The sequence below is a fragment of the Theobroma cacao genome, chromosome 4 (genome assembly GCF_053813885.1).
Source record: "Theobroma cacao isolate CCN51 chromosome 4, ASM5381388v1, whole genome shotgun sequence".
NCBI lineage: Eukaryota > Viridiplantae > Streptophyta > Magnoliopsida > Malvales > Malvaceae > Theobroma > Theobroma cacao.
Window position 1 is genome coordinate 38,020,441 of NC_142642.1, and position 19,915 is coordinate 38,040,355.

Here is a 19,915-nt window from a genome sequence, read left to right on the forward strand (position 1 = left end):
GGAACAAAAAAGGGGAATATATTTTGTTTTTAATTGGTTCTTTTGATTGTGATTAATTTAACTGGGGAAAAAACAGTGGTAATTATTGAACAAAAATGGGGTCCATTGATGTTGTGACTTTAGCGTTGGAATGTTGTATCCAAGTTGTTAAATTTCGAGTAATATTTTATTAGGGCTTATTAACTATGACACGTGAATTCATGTGAAGAGGGTCCTCCATGTTCTTAACCTCTTATACACCTCTATGATCCTTTGAGTGTATTGATGGAACATTATTCTAAACAGCTTGATTAAAGTTGTATTATAGTGTATTAGGTGGAATATAAAAGTTTCCAATCAGCTTTTCTAATTGTTTGAAAACCTTTTTTTTTTTTTGTTTTCTTATACTCGGTATTGACTGGACTCAGATATATATATATATGTATTGAATGCGATTAACATGTATTTGACTCCGATATAAATATTGGTCTTATTTATATTATGAATTTTTTTATTTATATATTTGAGGTTATGACATTTTTTTTAAATGTTTCATATTTATATATATATATATATATATATTGTGGTACAGTTGAGATTAATGTGAATCCCCCCCAAAAAAAAAAGAAAACCAGAAGAAGATGAAGGGGATAGAGTATTATATTTAAAGATATGATACTCTATCCCCTTCATATTTTTAATTAAGTCTCATATTTTCTCCCATTAGGTCTTAAGACTTAATTGTTTCCTCCAAAATTTTAGTTTTTACTATTTTTTAAGATGATATTATTAAGTCTTAAAATCAGAATGTTATGTTAAGTTTCTTGTCTACTTGATCAAAAACTCTCATGACATTAACACCCAATTTGGCGAAGGAACCTCTAGTTAAAAGTTGCGTATGGGTATTTTCATAGAAATCTACAAGTCTACGACAGCAATATATGAGTATTAAACATGAAAAAAGAAATCCAATTTTTTTTAAAAATAAAATAAAATAAACTACTGTCACTGATGAAAACCCACATGCATTTCAACTCATGTCCAGTAAAAAGTGTATCATTCTTCTACGATTCCACAGGAAATCCTTGCAATCTTTCACTTAAAAAACAATTTGATTACATATTCAATTCACATCAATATCATCTTTGCAGTTGAATTTTAAAACTATATCTAATCTTACTCGGACCACTTAATTTGTTAATTGATGATTGGAAAAAAGTATGATGATTGCCCTTTTATGACAAAAATATCTTTATCTACTGCCATTGCTCTATTTCTGCTGCTCTATATAGAACCAATTAATCTATAACTTATAACTTAGATATAGGCATGCACACAAAGCAATTCATCAATTTGATGAAGCAAGTTTCGCATCTTTCCAGCATTCTTTAATCAGGATATCGTAGATGTCAAAATTAATCCGCTAATCAAAGTAAATTAGAAGAGAAGTGCTTTTAATGAAACAAATTAATAATTTGATTCATATCAACAGGAAAATTAGGTAAGGTAGGAAAATTGCATAGTGCTGATGAAAACACGTGATAATGCAAAGTCATGTACAAAATCAAATCAAAATGATTTTCTTCTTTCTATTACCCTTTTTCCTTAAGGACAATTAGTGGGAAGAAGAAAAAGATGAAACCCTTTCCTCTCAAGTTGCATCTCTTGAATATGATGAAAGGATAAAAAAAAGTAGTGGATGGGGTTAAGTGAAAATTATTCGAATGGTTTTCTTCTCCCCCCTCTTTTCTTTTTTTTTTTCCTTTATATTTCTTTTCCTATGATATGTTACAAGGTATATTAATTATTTTTTTTCATCTTAAACAATCTAATCATACTGTTATTGTCTTCTCCTAGCTAGTACATTCAGCCAGCTATATCCTTCCAATTAATTGCCTTCGACTGAGCAATTAAATGCTGTTTATTTTCGTTTTCCCCCTTAGTCTAGGATATGGGAACATGGTTCATTTAATTTATTGCTGAAATTTAAGAATTTCATTTCCCATTATACCTTAGTTTAATTACCTAGCTAGCTATAGTAGATGTTGGACTGAGCCAATTATAGAGTAATAACACTCATGTTTAAATAGAAATTCAAAATTATTTATCAGGGTGGGAAAATGGGAATCATCATATGAATTTCCTTATATTATATGAAGTCCAAGATTCCGACCATAAAATAAGCTGATCTGCTTAAAATTAATTGTTAGAATAAGACCTGGAACATAAGGTGGCTAGAAGCTGGGAAGGAATAAGTATTCTAATATGAATATATTTTGTCATGCATATGACAATTGTTGAATTTTATAGGTTAATTATAACACAATTTAATAAGAAAGACTTTGTTTGTTAATTGGGTTTAGACAATAATTTAATAAGTAGACCATTACTAAAATTTTGTCAATCTGTTGGAAGATATATGTGACGTAGTCATTGTATATTAAACAAGAACGTAAATACTTAAATTCGATCAAGAGAAAGGCATCATATAGATCTTGATATCAGTATAAAATTTTATTGCACTTCGAAGAATAATGGCTGAGTCCTTATCCCAAAAATCATGTGCTTGAATTAAGCTATAAAATTACCTCAAAATAAAGCTTTTTCAGTTAATTTATCTTTTAATTTATACATCAAAATGCTTAAGTCGATTGGTCAGAATTATACTCAATTCTACCAGCAAATTTGTGATCCAAAAAAGAAATTAAATTAATTGACCTCTTCACTTCGAGGGTTTCAAGCATCACATGTGTGAATTCAAAGGGGGGATACAAAGAATTGGTCTTCCTCAAAAATGGCAGAGACACAAGAGCCCTACTGCAATGGAAGAGGGCTGCTTTGGTTTGGTCAGACATGTGGGGCTATTAAATGTATGCTCAAGCAGAGTGATGCAGTAGGCTGCTCCATTGAGGAAATGCCAATGAGAAAAAAAAAAAAAAGGAGAATGTCTCTGGTAAAACCTATAATTATTTTTTAAAAAGTTTTAACATAAATTCTAAAATATACATAACCTATGAAAGATCAAATGATTTGACTTAAAACTTAAAACAGTTTTGGAAGATGTGTGCTTTCTCCTCTTTTTTTTGGGGTTATTCTATTACAAAACCTGTGTGTCTAACTGCAGCATGCTTTTAAGTAAAGTTGCACTCAAACTATACAACTATAATAATAATAACAATAACTTTAAAGAGAAACTACAATTGTTTTACAGGGAAAGCAGAAAAAAATAATGCTGCTCTTGAAAATGAATGTGTATCTATATATATATTTATACATTTATCTTGTGCCCTTTCTGCAGAATAGCCACTGCTATCTTGTTGATAGCATAAAATAATCTTTTGAGGTTGCTTTTTATTTTACTACAAAATATATGAAAGACATACAGACACAAACAGGCATATATGTAGGTGCTCCTTATCTGCCAACCTACAAAATCAAACACAAAAACATGACATGAAATTTAGGACAGTCCCTTTAGTAGTTCATCATCTGTGCAAAAGTGGGATTAACCAAGGCATAAAGCAGGAGATTAAAAAAGAATGCTATTGATTAGCAAAACACAAATCTTTATAATAAGAGGATGCCTTTTCCTGCAGCAATATAAATATTAAATATACATATAGTTTTTTGTATCTGTCTAATCCATCATGCATAATCAAAGAAACTATACTCTACTTAGAATCAAATGAAAGAAAAAAAATATAAAATAAGTAATCCAACCAAGAAAGATATGTAAAAGGGAAAAAACACTAGCTCAGATGAACAATTCAATAATTTGAATTGGAGGATATGGAGAACAATTTAAAAGAGTAGTCTAAATCATCATCTTTTATTGCAAACAGAAAAGAAGCAAAGGGAAAGAGAGAGTTTAATATACAATGAGATCACCCAAGGTTTTTCTCTTGTTCACAATCCCCTCTTTTTGCTATTTTCTTCCAGTCTCTATCTCTAGATACAAACACAACATTTTTGTAAGATCTAAGAAAATTAAGTCTCACTCTCTTATACGAAGCTGCAGCTCCAATAATTATTAGTAAGGCGGCCGCCCATGCGCCCAAGCATAGGCTTCATGCCCTAGTTGCCCTCCATTGGCGAGTAGATTAGGGGGTAAATTGTATATTGGCAGTGAAGATGGATCGGGCAGACCTGTCTGTGGGCCGCTACTTCCAATTGCCGGTGGGGAATTACCTGCTCCTCCTTGGATCTGTCCTCCATGGCCACCACTGCCAGCTTCTTCATCATCTTCTATAGGCAGTCTTTCATAAGTTGCGTTTGCAAATGTTGCTGCAATGACCATAACAGGCCCTGCTGCAATCAGTGAACCTACAACGCTTCCACCAACGACTTGGCCTTGACCACCTGCTAGGTACACCGTGAGCCCTGTTGAGCCTGGTGGTGCTGGTCCAGGCAGAAAAGCCCCCGTTAAAGACAAGATTTCGAACCTTCCATGGAGAGCAACCACAGCTCCTGGTGCTGCTGGTTGTCTTAGTGTAACGTTAGCCACGGAGCCACTGCCGCTGAGCACACAAACCCCACGTTGTCTTCTTCGAGCGAATTGGGCTATGCTTTCAGCTACATCAGTGCCGCTTGCAACTTCCATGACATGGCTACGGAGCGCGTTTGGGCTGTCCCGAGTGACGAAAATGGGTGGCTTAGGCTTGTTTTTGGAGCCTGGAGGACGGCCTCTGGGTCTCCGGGTACCAACCTCGACTGCCCCTTCTTTAGGCTCATCGCCGGTGTCTCTATCTTCATCTTCATCCCCTCTGCCGTTGCTTCTACAGTTGCTCGTGTCGTTCATGGAAATTTCAAGGTCACGTTTGCTTAAGGCTGGTGAATTGCCTGCCGGGTCCATGCCCGGAAGACTCACCTGATTAGCCCACCAAGGATTCGCCAGGGTTGCAAATTGAATTCAACACACAATTAGTAACGAAAAAGAAGAACAAAAGGACCAGAATTGGCGGACCTTGATCACTTTCTTCTAACAAGTTAATTGAAGGGTTTGAGATCAGAGAGAGTTAAGTTAAAGAAGAAGTCAGCAAGGAGAAAGGGTTTGCTTGCTGCCTCAACAGGGTTCTTTTTCTACTCGTTACTTGCCATAACACTTTTCACAAATTTTGATGAGAAAGAGAGAATTAGCTGAGAAGGTGATAAGACAAGGGATGAGAAGGTTGTAGGAAGAGAGAATTAGATGCAATTCCCAAACGCAGAATCAAGTAGAGAGAGAAGAAAATAAAAGAGAACCAACTAATCTCCCTGGTGAAGATGAATCAACTATAGATCAACGACCCAGAAAAATTTGATCAAACAAAGAACCCTTGATAGCATCAAACACAGAGAGAAAAAGAGAGAGAGAGAGAGAGAGAGAGAGAGGAAGAAAGGAAAGAGAAAGAATAAACTAAAGCACTGAGAGAGAAATTTGCAGTATTTAAAAGAAGAAAACGTAAAACAAGATTGGATCAAATGTTCTTTTCTTTCTTTCTAGGTTGAAACTGTGTTGTGTTTTGATTTGGGGAGCTACCGGGTGCGTGCGTATATTACTATTATTAATATATACACTATCATCAATATTATTATCACCACCATTTCCCTTATCATTTTCCTTTTCCTTTTTTTGGTAATTAAAATGAGCTCTCCTTTTAGAGGGCCTTGGAAATTAGGGTTTCCGTGGGGTCGCGTGCGCGTGGGCAGGTGGGAAGCACGTCGTTTTCTCGTGCCCCAACATATCTGAGGTAGTAGTGCACTAGTGTGTATATATATATATATATATATATATATCTATATCCATATATGAGAAAAGCCAGCAAAGAGGAAACAACTACAAGCTTGAGAGAGATCCTAGTAAAACTCCCAGTGGTTGCTCACAACCTTTCCATGCCCTTTCTTTCTTTCTAGTTCGCACATAATCTTTAGTCTATGATTTCTACAGTTTCTTTTTTTTTTTTTTTTTGAGGTTAGGCCTTCAGTCGTTTTCCTCTAAACTATACATAATAATAGCCATTAAGTAGAATAAAGAATTTGGCTACTTGCCCTTTTTTTTTATATGCAAGTTGCAAATGTTTAATGGTATTATTATCAATGTTTATTATTGGCTATGGGCTGCATTTTCATTTTAGATGATACAGCAAGAAAGAGTACGTATATATGACATGGTTGTCTGATATATGGGCGGCATGCTAGCACCGGTGCCACTGCCATTTTCATGTTTAATCTTTTTGGCTTCTCATCATTCTAATTTAGAGGTAGGAGGTAGCTACAATGGCACTATGAATAGTAAGAGACAGCATATCGAAGATTTAATTTGATGAAACCAAAGTAATTAGTCTAATTTAGGGTTGACATGCATGATCTAAGGCCCTTAATTAATTGCTTTAGTTATCAATGATCTTCATTTATAACACAAGGCATGTTGCCATCCTCTACTTGATTTAATTTATCCGAAAGTCAAAGTCACATTACCTTTGTATGAATTGTATATACAGTTTTGATCAATTATACAATATTATCCTGAACTCCAATATAAAAGTTAAGGAATGCTCTTTTCAATCTGTTATTAGTGGCATCACGGAGTAAGCAGTGGAAATTAATTTGGAAGTGAAAAGAGATCACTGAAAACTTGTATACCCTCTCTATGATATGTGGTAATGCAAATTGATCAAGGGTGTACGTGATTTTGCACCTCTCAACAACTAAAATGCAACTTGATCCAAGTTCCCCCATTAGCTAATTTGACAACAATTTGTCTACTTTAATCCTCTAACCAATCCCACACACACACATACATATTATATAATATATACACAATTTTGTTTTTTGTTATAGAATTTAGTCTTTGACTTCTTTCATTGTCGTCATTCCATCACTTTAAAAAAGAAAAAAAAAAAAAAAGAAAATCCATAAATCCAATAATAGACCTTTCCTCATTGCATCTTTCCATTAATCCTCCTTAGAACAATGACCAAACTTGGTTGATTTGATATCTAATAAGCCCTTGATTTTATTAGAACCAATAGCCTCAAGGCTTTTGCTTTACCAATCCTTTTTCTTAATTAATGTACATGAAAAATGGGTGAAAATGTATTTAGACAACATATATTATATTTATAGGTTTATAAAATAATTAATCGAGAAATTTTATGATCAATTGAAGTGTTTTATTAATATACACATGGATAACTATTTTTCGTGATTTGAAAATTTTTATTTGTTTTAAAATGATCAAAGTGAAAAGATATATATTAAGTGACAGTACATAGAAATTATAAATACAATTTTACGAATTTGATATGTTAATTTAAGAGAGAAATAAACTGTTAATTTAAAAGAAAAACGAACCAAATCAAAATAAATCAGCCTACCCCGAAAGAAAAAAATACCCACAGTCCACTGAACTATAGTGGGAGTAGCTCGAACTTGAGCCTAGCTAATGGTGTAGGGTTGTAAGCCATTAGTGAAGCTAGATTCCTTCTCGTTGACACAAAGACTATATGCTATGCTCCCAACAATGGAAGATCCCAGTCCAGCAATGAGCAATTCATCGAAATCAAATTAGTTTTTGTTTAATTTAAGTTAGTCTGTAATTAAATTGTCTTAATTAATTCTGGACTCATTGATCGAACCAAAATTTTGGAAACTGTAAGCATATATCTTTGGAGAGAACAATGACAACACTTAATTAGACCTGAATTTGCTAGAAAATTAGTTATTGTTGCCAAAACCAGGCTGTCTTTAAAAAAAAAAAACATTATCCGTAATCAAGATGTAAGAAGAAAAAAATGAGAAGTCCCCATTATAAAAATGGAAAATGGAAAGTAAAGAACATAGATACATAATACAACTAATTAAAACACGGCTTTTTAAAGATTTATAGACCAATTAATGGAAGCTATGCAGTCAAAGCTAGAATGATATGAGATCATAAAAGAGATTTCTCCATAGCAAATGTTGGTTTTGATGACAAGGGAAATCCAATAAAGTGCAACAAATATGGGCGAGTCAACATCAAAAACCATTGTGGAGCATCCAAGGTGTGGCTTTGCCTTCTTACAAGAACTTAGGGTGACTTTGATTGGACTAACTGCAACATCCATCTTTGCCATTAATCTATATATATAATAAAATCTATGACATGAACATTGCCTTCCATTGAAGCCTTTGTTGTTTGAAGAAATTATGACCAGAATCATTGTGTTCAAGCTCTATGTTCATGACTTCGATTTTCTATTCAGAAACTCAACGTTTAGAATCGAATTTTTCTTTGGTTTTTCAGGCGGCTGGTGAATCAGAATATGAAATATTTCTATGCTATAAAATGATTTGACATCTTTGAATCTGACTCTTTTTAAGTTTAATTTATTTTCATCAAATATCAAAATTTGTAGATGTATTCTGATGTGATGTTAAAAATTTGTATTGGACTAACCAACGCACATAAATCATAATCAAATATATAGAGTTGGCCATCCACACTATTTAGGCAATAAAATTCTTTTTGGGACCACATTGGATTAGCCCGTGGCACCTCAGTACCATTTTTAACATTGTGTTTAGTGTTTGGAGAGAAGGAAAATGTGTTAAAGGAAAGAAATTGATCAAGGAAAATAAGTAGATGTAGATTCACACGAAAAAGAAAAACCCTTATGTAGGGAGGGATATGAAATAAAATCTCCCAGTCAAAATAAAAGTGCATACAACTGCATTCATTATTCTGAAAGAAATCGTCAGCAAACAGGCTTTGATGTGTAATTTTCAACAATAACTGGTTGAACAGGTTGATTGTAGAAGGAAAATTTTTCATGCAATTTGCAAGAAACCATCTCTACAAATGGGTCGATGCAACATCATCAACATGTTCTTACAAGTTACCACAATTCACTATTTCTAAATTCCAATCCTTTCTTCTTCTTTTTTCTCCGTTCCTTTCACCTTTCTTTTTTTTTTTTTGCCTCTTTGGTCAAACAATTATATGCTCAAAACAACATTACAACATTCAAAATGTGGGCCGCCTTCAATACGGTCGAACAGCAGTCTGGAATTTCTTCTTATGATGAGCAACCATGTCAGCAAATGGCAAGCAGTACCAGATTCTCAAGATTAAAAAAACAGGACTTTTGTACCTAGACTTGACATTCAAATCTGTGGATGGACCAACTTCATGAAATTTGTGGTTTCTTCAACCACGGACATATCTAAGCATCCTGCAAACAAGATAAGCAACAGCACAGATTCATTAGAAAAATGCTCAATTATGTCATGTCTTGTTTGTTTTTATTCCTCATTTATCGTATGAACACATCAATGTTGCAAATCGTATGAACACATCAATGATGTATGAACATGCTGAATAGCAAGTACAGGATTTTACGAAGGGTCCTCTTTCCCCTTGCCTGTATTTAGCATGACACTGCTGGAATTTTCAGAAAAGAAACTGGTTACGCCCTCAATGGTCTTAAGGTCCCTTCAGTTAGGGCTTTCAGAAAGAGGGACCTACAATCAAGTCGAAATCAAGAAGAAAAACTAGTTTTGTAAGTGATTTTGTGCACAATTGATGACTCTTGTTTTGGTAAATATTCTGGTCATAATAAATAAGGCAAGGAAAGGATGTTATGAAAAATTTGTCAAGTGAAGGATATCATTTCAGGTGAAAACCGTTCAGAGCTTACAACATTCAAAGGGTGCCTTTAAACACTTGAAAAATAAAAAAAGTCAAAACTCCTGAATTTTATTACTGACTAACTATAATTAGAGACAAGTAGGTTCAACTAATCATGCAAACAACTTTAGTACCTTATATCATCCTTAACATAAACATCTTAAGAGCAGATATAATTAAATCTTGAGAAGTCAAAAGCACCTATGTTAAAGCACATAGCATGAGGAATTATAATCAACAGTAATGAACTAATTATGCCATTTACCTAATTAGATAGTATATAATTAAGAAGGAAACCACAAAGCCCCCCACCAGTGTACACATTCTCCGGTTGGACTTCTTCTCAAACACCTAGAGAATAGCAATCTCATCATATTGAACCATTTTTTTATAAGGAGCAAAAGTTAAGTTTAAATAAACATGAGGCCAAAACAGTAGAGCAGATCTCTTTAGATACCTTCTTGAACCGATCCATGGTGCCTGACATTATACCCCTTGTAGCATCCATACCGTTGCCCTGATTTAGAACAAAATCCATTAAAAACAAGAAACCAGTTCTTTTCACTAGAGTTGAAATTTGAGGCTTAATGACTGTAACCTAAATACCATTCGGTCAAGCAAACGATTATGGCTCTCCACCTCGTCATGTATATCACCTGTTAACTGTAAAAAGTTTATAAATATCAAAATTTGGCAAAAGAGTATAAACCATAAAATTTCAGGCCATTTTTCTCCATTTGTCTAGCTTTGGGCGAAGAAAAACTAATACAATTCCCTACAGCAGAAACAATTCTATTTTGTAAGTAAAGGTGCACAAGACTACCCGCGCACTCACATGAGTCCAGAAAAACATGACAAACAGAAGACTCTCTGTGCTGGGATATGGAATGATATAACTGGTATAAATGGCAAAGAGGTAAAATAAACAATGCATATTGACATTGAGGGGCTCACTAGATGTGCTTCAAATTCAACACGTCAATGTCGCCCTCAAGCACTTATACCAGTATAAGTTTGGACCTTTTGGTACTCATGGTGTAGATGTTGGGGAGTTACTTGGGTCATGCCTAGAGGGATAAAAGAACTGGTGGTGATGTGGAATTCTTCATGCGCCAATAATGGAGCTAAAAGAATTTGGGCGTTGAGCCCCTTCGCCATCTCCTGGACCATATGGCTTTTTTGAAATGATGTTGTCTTTCAGAATGCAAGCTGGGACAGCAAGCAGGTATGGGGCCTCATTCACTTGCGAATGGCAACACAGGCAAATGCTAATTGGCCCTCTCAGCATGGCTTGATTTTAGATGTGTACAGACACCCAAGTTGTCCTACTACCTAGACCAATGGACCCAAGAAAAGAGTTGCCATTAATTGGAATAGACCAGTTGAAAGGGCTCTTAAATTCAATGTTGACGGGGCGGCCAATGGCAGCCCAGGGGATGCAGGTATTGGAGGCATCCTAAGAAGTGAAAATGTAGTGCTGGCCAGATTCCCAAAAAATATTGGCATTGGGGACTCAAGTCTTGCAGAACTTCTTGCAATTCGTTAAGGTTTCATTATCTTTGCCTCCTCCGTTTGGGTTGGAAATTTCTCACTCGTCATTGAGAGTGATTCTCTTAATGCCATGAAGTGGATCAAAAATCCAAATGACGCCCCGTGGAGACTTAGAAAATGGATCTTACACATTGAGAGCTAGAAGAAGATGGTTGGTGATTGGGAAATCTGTCATACGCTAAGGGAAGGAAATAGAGCAGCTGACAATTTGGCTAAGGGGGCTATTCGAAGGGCCCCTGATCTGCTGGAGACCAGTGATGACATAGAACATGGGTTGGCGATTGATGCAGAGTAAGCTCCTCCAAATCAATTTCCCAAGTTGCATTTTCAGTTCTTGTTTTTTATGTTTGTGGAACTTCTACCATTGTTTGTCTAAGTTGCAGTCATTCTTAAGGTCCCAAAATGTATATTGTGGTGGGGATTATGATGCTGGAGGCTCCTCATTGGTTGCTAAGGGATTACTCCAGACTGGGTTTGATCTTATAGGCAACCAGTGGCTTGCCACCTGACCCTTTCTTTTTCTGCAGCCTACTGGATTTTTGTAAGTACTAAGGAGCTGCCTCACTACCTTATGTGGTAGTCTTTTGTAAATCTTTAATGAAATGTACTTTAGTCTGCCCTTCAAAAAGAAAAAAGAAGCACTTATACCAGTATTTCACTGATGCTTGGGATTTTATCATGATGGCCTGGAGAAAAGAATATAGTAGCCCCAAATTTAGCAGCCAATGTATACTAAAAACTTTCTGAAAGATCTGCTTGAGCTTTCTCATGAAAGGTGACTAAAAGAAGCACTATTTTGAAGCTAGCTTAGGATTGGTTTTGATTTTTATCGTTTTTCTAGGTGTGAAGTTAGCTTATGATGCATGCAGTATAAAGGAACTCCAGTCTCACACATCGTAAATGCCAACCCCACAAAAACCCAAGCATCTAACATATGTCCAGAAGACCATGGTAAGTTCACCTAGATTTGAAAAATACGCAAAGGTTTAGATAGATATTTAACATTTTAAAAGTTTCAAATAATGAATAAAACTGCATGGTAAATCTTCTTTGGCAGAACTTACTCTTTTCAGAAAAGCAACTCTGTCCTGCAAGCTGTCTACAGCTTTGTCATTGTGATGCTCCTTAATTTCGTGTGAGAAAGATGAAGAGGACCTGAGACCACCTTCTTCAAGCTTATCAAAGCCATCGAATAGAGCTGATTTTGAAGAACGGTGATCCCTACACAACAAGTGATCATGCCGCCATTTAGAAAATGCGAATAAATACAATGATAAAAGGATCATACCTAACAAACCCAACATTTCTAAAACGAACTTTTCATGCAGGAAAGATTGATTGGGAGGAATTTCTAAAGGAAGATATCAAAATAGTCAGCCACTGAGGGCAAATCAACCATGAATTTTTACAGCAAGTGATACATTAATGTAGCGAATACTAGAAATAACCAAAAGACAACGCACATAAAGGACAACACCAGAAAGATGAACAATTCGAGCAGAGAATCATCCTATGATCACAATTCTTATCATACGCAGGAATACAGACGAATCAACGAAATCATTTGATTTTTAATTAAACTATATGTCAAAAAAACCTAACACCTAAAAAGAAAGCAACAAATCAAAAACAATTCGAGAACCCAATAAATTAAAACGAAAAAAAAAAGCTCATTTCTGTGACTAATTTCCCAAGTTACAACATTTTCGAATAATTCATCAATTTAACATTTAAAACACTCCAAATAATTAGAAACTGCAAATTCGAACAAAATGTGAGGGAAAACACCCTAGAAAAATTAAACCAAATAATTGAATTTTGTGAAATCATATTGATGCTTAAATCTAAAGTAAAAGCTAGCGATAAACCCCCCAAAAACAAAACTAACCTTCTATAACTCATTGCTTTTAGCTCCACTTCCTTTCTCCGATACTGCTTTTGATAAATTTCCAGACTCTCGCTGAGGGAGAAAAATGGCTGTCGAAATTTGTTAAGTGAGGTGGCGAATTCTATTTCCTTTGCTTTTTCTTTTTTTTTTTTTTCTCATAAATTTAATGTGATCTATAGTGTGGGATGGTTGGGCCTTATTAGAGGCCCAAACTGTAAGAGTAGCGAACCCAAGCCCATGTTTCATTTAATATAAGATGAGATCTTAGAGCAATTAGCGGATTAAAAAAGATAATACGAGGCTTCACTTCAGTTGCTTTGATAGTTAATGAGATCCAACGAGGAAGGTACAAAAACGAGCAGTCCATGCTATCCACTACCCACCTATTCAATATTCATTTGCCACATGATGGCACCTGCTTCGCTGGCGTTTTATGGCTGCTGCTGCTGCTCACCATTCATTCATTTTCTTTTTAAAGCCTGACATGATCCTTGCTTGTCACTTTCCCAAATGAATCAGCTACACATATATGTATATTGTTCAACAAGAAATGGCATGTTATCGACCATTTTTTGTCTGCTGAGAGCTGAATGAAGAAAAAGAAAGAAAATTTTGATGATGTGTTGATGAGAAAATGAGAAACTAAACTAAACCCAATTTGAATAAGATTTAATGGCGGAAGATTTGCTTTGGGCACACATGCTAGGAGGTTAGGACCACAGTTTGAATAGAATCATGAATTGTTCCTTTCCACTAGGTTGCCCAGGCCCCAGAGTAGGTTGGTAAAATATAAAATATCAGATAGTCATACATAGGATCAACATGTTACTTGCGTTCTCCACTAAAGCTTGTGACAGTGAAATTGATTTATCTCTTTTTCTTATATTTGGACATTTCCTCTTCTCGGCCAAAATTCCACGACCCAGCGTCAACCCTGTCTTCTTTTTCAAGCCTCTTCACCCATCTTACAACCCTCTCTCAGTTTCTTCCTCCTCCTGAAAACTTTTCATTTCACCCCATCTTTCTTTCTTTTCTTCATGGTATGAACTCCGATTAGCAGAGGCATAATAATAGAGGACATCAATAGAGTACGTCGGAAACGATCAGCCCGGCTAACCATGCTAGTTTTTCAAGCATTGGCTAATCCTAGTTTCACAATGCAAATTCAGCTCAGTAAGAGTGAGATGCATCTAATATTTTTTCTCTACTTAGAAACAAAAAATGATAATTACATCTTGTGAACTTATAGGGAACAACAAAGGTGGAATGAGAGCATAAAAGAAGGCCCCGCACGCCACATAACTAATAAGTGGATGTCCTCATCATCCAAGGGAATAAAAGGGATGACATATAAAATGGGAAATGCCAGCCTTTTATATTCAGTTAATATGCATTGCTCAGCTTTCATGACATTAGGGCTCAGGTACAGGATAGTCAATACAAAATTCAGGAGTGCTTAAAAGTTAAAACCAATGATGCTCTTCTTTTTGCATGCTTAGGACACTGAACACACCATCAGCTACTTTCATGTTCCATCCTTACTTTAAGGGACAGCATGCTCATATGATTCTTCTTTTCAGAAACACCGCTATGGACTTGATCTAAAGCCTTTCACGCTATTGAGTAATATATAATCTAGTGTGAATCTAATATTCTCACAACTAGTAATACGAGGAAATGTCTATATCGACGAAAACATCAGTAGTAAACCATCAGTACTGACTACGGGAGTGCAAGAATGAGTAACAAGTATACTGAAAAGAGATATGAGCCAATACATTATCAACTACTCAAATTGATTCCATTAAACTATGATATGCAAAGACAAACGTAGCCTAAGGAAATAGTAAAGACTGTACAGAGAAACATATACATAATCATTAGAGAAGGAAAATACTTCTTTTTGTAAATTAATTGGAATTATATACTTCGGAAGTAAAGACTTCTCATGCCTTCAAAACTAAATACATTAACCAACTTCCAACTTTGATTAATGAATGCCTTTTCATGCACAATTCAGATATTAACATCTTGTTGAACCTTTAACTGTGTCTTCACATGACTATGAGGATTAAGAAAAATGCTTTACAAACCTCTACAGGTATTCATAAAATTTCAGCAATGTAATCAATTAAGATAAGAAGCTCCATATTGCAATTGCCACTCCATGCAGTCCTCAAAATCAAAACTGCTTGCACAATCCAATAATGCATTTTGCTGATGCTCATAACGACATATATAATTCAACCCAACAAGAAGCTCACAGATAGCTGCTTCAGTCTTTTCCCTATCAGCAAAATACAATGTCTGGAGAAGAAGAACATTTGTCCGAGTAACAATTTGCTGCTGCTCAAAATTCCGCTCACTTTGCCATCGAATCATGTTATGTGCCAATGGAGCAAGCCACCTAAGTATCCCATCCAGAGTTTCTTTCCAATCGTGTGCCAATGGAGCATCATATATCGCCAAATTTTTGACATAGGACTTGAGATTAGTCCTCAGAGACAGTCTCAAACTTGTCGGTAACATCTGATACAAATCATCCCTAGCTTCCTCACCAACCAAATGAGGGTAGCGCAGTAACTTCTCAATGACAATAATTACATTGGCATAATGCAAGGCAAGAGCAGAGCCTCCCACAGTGCAGGGTGTAGCAAATACTGCTAACCTACTTTTAGGACCAAATTGTGCATCATTCAACACACCACACTTGGATTGTCTCTGATCTCCATTCAAAGGAACAGTAAATTGTGGCTGACCAAAAGGAGAGCGATTTGGCCGCTCTCTCTTCACCCCATCATTTACAACACTACAACAACCTGAAATCTGGCTACTCCGGTCATCATGATCAACACTCCCATCACCATCATCATCATCATCATCGAACCTTGAACCTGAACTACTCAAACTAAGGCAATCTGTGAAAAGCCTCCCAGGACTAGTCCCACACATAAAACCAAAATCCTCTACCCGAAACAACCCAACTTCACCCTTCCGAGAATCAAAACCCCGATGCTTCAAACTCACTCCCCTTTTCTCCACCACACCTCTCTCTGAATTCGCAGGCTGACCACCCCTAACACTACTACTCTTACTGAGGGCCCGTTTCAGCTGCCTTGAAACAACTTCCTCTCGATCACAAAAACCCCCACTAACCTTCCCTGAACCCTGCCCACATTCTCTATCCTTTCTCAAAGCAGACTCCCCAAAAACAACAAGAATCCTAGCAAAAAGAGTACAAACGGTCCTTGCCAACAACTCAACAACCTTATCAAACGTTTGGTTCCAAAGTGAAACATCCTTAAGATGCCTAACATCTTGCTTCTGCCAAATCAATTTTTGCTCAAAAGCTCTCTTACTTTCCTCATGTTGGTTTGCTTGAAACTTCTTAGTAGCTTGCTCTAATTCATTCAAAACCTCCATTTCATTATACAAATTTGCAGTCGAATTAACATACCTCTCCATTTTCCTAACCATTCCTTCCATATCTTTAACTAGAAATCCTAATTCTCTAACATCAATATCCCCATTCAAAATATCTCCATAAACATGTTCAAATCCTTGTAAAGCTGGTTCATTGCATTTCTTGCCTAGTCTAGAGACAACACTGGCGACCTTGTTTAATTCATCGAGCTTTTCAGCTAAAGCAAGGGTAAGGAGGTAATTGTCGTCTGAAGAAATTAAGTGGCAAATGCCTTCGGATTTTAAGATCTCGGATTTGAGCTTCGAGATCTCGGGTTCGGACAGGGATTTGTGGAGATGGATGGTTTTGGACATGACATTGGCAACTTCGAAAGACAAGATTCCAACGGTTTCATGTGTTTTTGGGGTTGAGTTGTTTTGGGTGTTCTTTTTCTTAAAAGAAGGCTCGAGAAGAAGAGCGTGTTTAAGATTAGAACTCACCTGGTTTCCCATTTTAAGTATCCAAGTTTCTGCTACCATTGCTGAAGTTGGGCCGCTGCCAGCTGCTGCCTCCTTTGGGTTTCAACAGGTGAAAAGAAAATATCTCCCTAAAGAGCTTAAAATGGGTTCCAGAAGAACAAGGCTTTCCTTTTTAGTTCATTTCATTTCTGGGTTGAAACTGGAAAGGAAAGGACAGAGGGGAGAGAGGAGAGAGGAGAGAGGAGAGAGGAGAGAGTAGAGAGAAGTGTGAGCGTTTGAAAAGTGGGGATGGGTGTATTTGAATGTGGAGTGAGGGTTTTGAAAGTATTACGTTTGTCTGCCATTGGGAAATTCATGATCCTTTGGTTTTACCATACTATCCCCTTCTTCTTTTTAATATTTTTTTTCTGATTGTAATTAATTATTTGAGTCATTACATCGCATTTGATTCAATAGTTCATGCATAATTTTTTATTTAAAAAATAAAATTTTAATTTTAATTAAAAACCTTACATCTACAATTCATAATGATAATTAAATATAAAATTCCTTTCCCTTATTTTTTTTATTTTTTTTAAAAAAATTTGTAATCCATATTGAATGAGCAAGGAAGAGATTCATGGTCCAAACTAGTTTGATATCCTACATTCATTGCATTGAAGTTTCACTTTTATTTTGGTGGTTTGATTTCACCACCAAAATGGTTGGAACTCATGAGTGCCTTGATATTAAGTAGATTTGACCACATAAATGGTTCATTTGGGTCAACAAAAGAGAAGCAACCAACCCAAACAAACACATCTACAAAGTAGTTTGACTTAACCCCCCCGACACAAATATTTCCCTCATTGCATACATAGAGCAAAGACCATAAATACTTTGATGTAGCCCCATTTAATGGAAAGTGCATTAGATTTGCATATAGATGATGATTAGTTAGGTTTAAAGCAAAGATCCCAAAAGCAAAAACAAAAATTATATCATTCCCAAAGTCAATTTGTTGCAAATTATGAGTATCAAGTCAAAGGGTACATATGTTAAGCCCTCTGAGAAGAGTTTCTTCCATGGGAGGGCAAAATGTAAGGTAAGAGAAAATGTTGATTGTGGGACCTTTCTTTCTTAATGGCTTGAGAAAATATTTACTTGCAAGTTTGAAACTGATGGAAATTGTCCATTTTTTTAGATGATTTAGGTGTTACCTGCTCCTCTTTTCCGTTCCTTTTGCTTTGATAATCACACAGCCTTTGGGCAAGTTGTAACTTCTCCATTAGGCCAACTTTTGATAAAACACAAAAGTGAACCCTTCTTTTCCCCCCCTCCCCTCTCTCTCTCTCTTTCGTCTTTTTTTCTCTTTGTTATCCTTAATCCCACGCAAAGGGCAAAACAATAAGGAACACTAATGATTAGAATTTTTGGTCTAATCTAACAAAAAGGAAGTTTTGGGATGGAAAAATGATGCAACTAGAATAAGGGAGGAATTGTCAACAGTTAACCAATAGTGGGAGCAGGTGGCCTGTTTGTGTTACTTAGGACTTATATTAGGCGCCACATGGGTTGGCCACCCTAAACAACAGGTCCAGAAACGATCACATACTGACAAAAAGAAAGTCTGGGATGGGAACTAATGCATTTCCAAGCTTTTAGCCTTAAGTTATGGGGTTGTGGCAATTCCCATTCCAATTTGAATTTCCTCAGGTCAATGACATTAATAAGCTATGATCCTACATTTCTAAATATAATGTTGGGGCTCCTCACTCTCTTTTTTCAAATTAGGGACAGGCTGACAGATTGGTAGTAAGCAACAGCTATGAAAGCCCCACGTTTCTTCCACTAAGATCCCAAACATATGCCTAATAGAATTATGTGAAAGTGGGTTTATTCCTATGTTTCTAAAGTACTTGCCCCCTTGTTTAAGTGCTTCAAGTACAAAATCCTGCTGTTCTTTTGTGGTTGAACAATTCTTTGGAAAAAAGAAAAAAGCAAAGGATGTACAGCTAGCTGCTGGCTGCCGCTGTTTATTTTGCACTGGTACTTTGTTGGGAATTGATAGAGGGAGGGGTTTAGGTAGAAGAGAGAGGACCACGTTCCCTTTCCCTTTGCATTTCATTTTCTGGCCCTTACCCTGATACCCTCTTTGCTTATCAATTGATTTCAACATGCCTAGTTGGCCTTGTAAGCCTTTCCATTTTCCTTTTTATCTTCATCTTCCTTTCTTCACAAAAATGAAAACCAAAAACTTCAAAATAAAACAATCTCATATAAACTTCATCGGTCAATACTATTAGTTATATATCCGAATTTAAAAGTTTCGAATTTAAATACTAAAACCGAAGAAATGTAATTTATGAACTTGGAAAGATAGTGATGATGGCTCCATTTATAAGTAATTGATAGGCATCCTTCACCTGTTCCAAGCATATGGGACCCTGTTAACCTATCCAACCCAAGAAAAAAATAGAGTTTAGAGGAGAAGATGCGTTGCAAAGGAGTAATCAGCCAAGCATAAAGGGTTGGTGAATGGTGACAATTTCCGTCCAATACTTTCCTGTAAGTTTGTGTTTGGACTAACTTTTATGTGCAAGGAATAATGGAATGCATCAACAAAGAGTCAAGAGTGCTGAATTTGTCCCCCACACACTCTGTATCACTCCCTTGGGGTCGCTTTTTGATGCAGAATAATTATGTGGAAAGTCACTGTCATGGATGGGGATGGTATTGTTTTCTTTTTTTAGGGATTGTCTTAAAGATTAGATTGTGTTCATCTTTTTGACTAACCGATTGGTTAAGCAATTGGGTGATTGGATCCATAATAATTAAAGTCTTCAAAGTGTAAAATCACTTTTCCTTCAGCAATCAATCAAAGATTCCTTCGTCAAAAAATCTTTTGATAAAAGTTTAGATTAAGCGGGAAAATGTCATTTTTTTTATATTTTTTTTTTACATTTTTTTAAATAAGTTGAGAATTT

General features: G+C 35.9%; 3 protein-coding genes across 4 annotated transcripts; all 3 read right to left on the bottom strand.

Annotated features, from left to right (window-relative positions):
* Positions 1 to 3,789: 3,789 nt before the first annotated feature.
* On the bottom strand, positions 3,790 to 5,494 carry LOC18603163 (AT-hook motif nuclear-localized protein 20-like). Its single transcript, XM_018120321.2, has one exon. It carries the CDS (start codon positions 4,829 to 4,831, stop codon positions 4,010 to 4,012), a length of 822 nt encoding a protein of 273 aa, XP_017975810.2. The 5' UTR covers positions 4,832 to 5,494; the 3' UTR covers positions 3,790 to 4,009.
* Positions 5,495 to 8,630: 3,136 nt separating this feature from the next.
* On the bottom strand, positions 8,631 to 13,222 carry ATBET12 (Target SNARE coiled-coil domain protein). 2 transcript variants are annotated; one of them, XR_001927701.2, is made up of 7 exons: positions 13,068 to 13,222; positions 12,244 to 12,400; positions 10,235 to 10,291; positions 10,086 to 10,145; positions 9,894 to 9,979; positions 9,093 to 9,173; positions 8,631 to 9,013 (listed from the first exon to the last, which is right to left on the bottom strand). XR_001927701.2 is itself a non-coding variant. In XM_018120322.2 (6 exons), exons 1-6 carry the CDS (start codon positions 13,079 to 13,081, stop codon positions 9,149 to 9,151), a joined length of 399 nt encoding a protein of 132 aa, XP_017975811.2. In that variant the 5' UTR covers positions 13,082 to 13,222; the 3' UTR covers positions 8,631 to 9,148. The 2 variants fall into 2 exon arrangements, 1 of the variants encoding a protein (XP_017975811.2); XM_018120322.2 differs by having other exon boundaries at positions 8,631 to 9,173.
* Positions 13,223 to 14,947: 1,725 nt separating this feature from the next.
* Positions 14,948 to 17,247, bottom strand: LOC18603165 (plant/protein (DUF668)). Its single transcript, XM_018118638.2, has one exon. It carries the CDS (start codon positions 17,007 to 17,009, stop codon positions 15,195 to 15,197), a length of 1,815 nt encoding a protein of 604 aa, XP_017974127.2. The 5' UTR covers positions 17,010 to 17,247; the 3' UTR covers positions 14,948 to 15,194.
* Between the last annotated feature and the right edge of the window lie 2,668 nt (positions 17,248 to 19,915).

Bases quoted from the DNA above. Each gene is read 5' to 3' on its own strand.
- LOC18603163 (XM_018120321.2), bottom strand. From the start codon at position 4,831: ATGGACCCGGCAGGCAATTCACCAGCCTTAAGCAAACGTGACCTTGAA.
- ATBET12 (XM_018120322.2), bottom strand. The intron at 10,292-12,243 runs GTAAGTTCTGCC...AACTTTTTACAG, and splicing joins GAGTTGCTTTTCTGAAAAGA to TTAACAGGTGATATACATGA. The intron at 9,174-9,893 runs GTAAATGGCATA...TCTTGTTTGCAG, and splicing joins ATTATATACTATCTAATTAG to GATGCTTAGATATGTCCGTG.
- LOC18603165 (XM_018118638.2), bottom strand. From the start codon at position 17,009: ATGGTAGCAGAAACTTGGATACTTAAAATGGGAAACCAGGTGAGTTCT.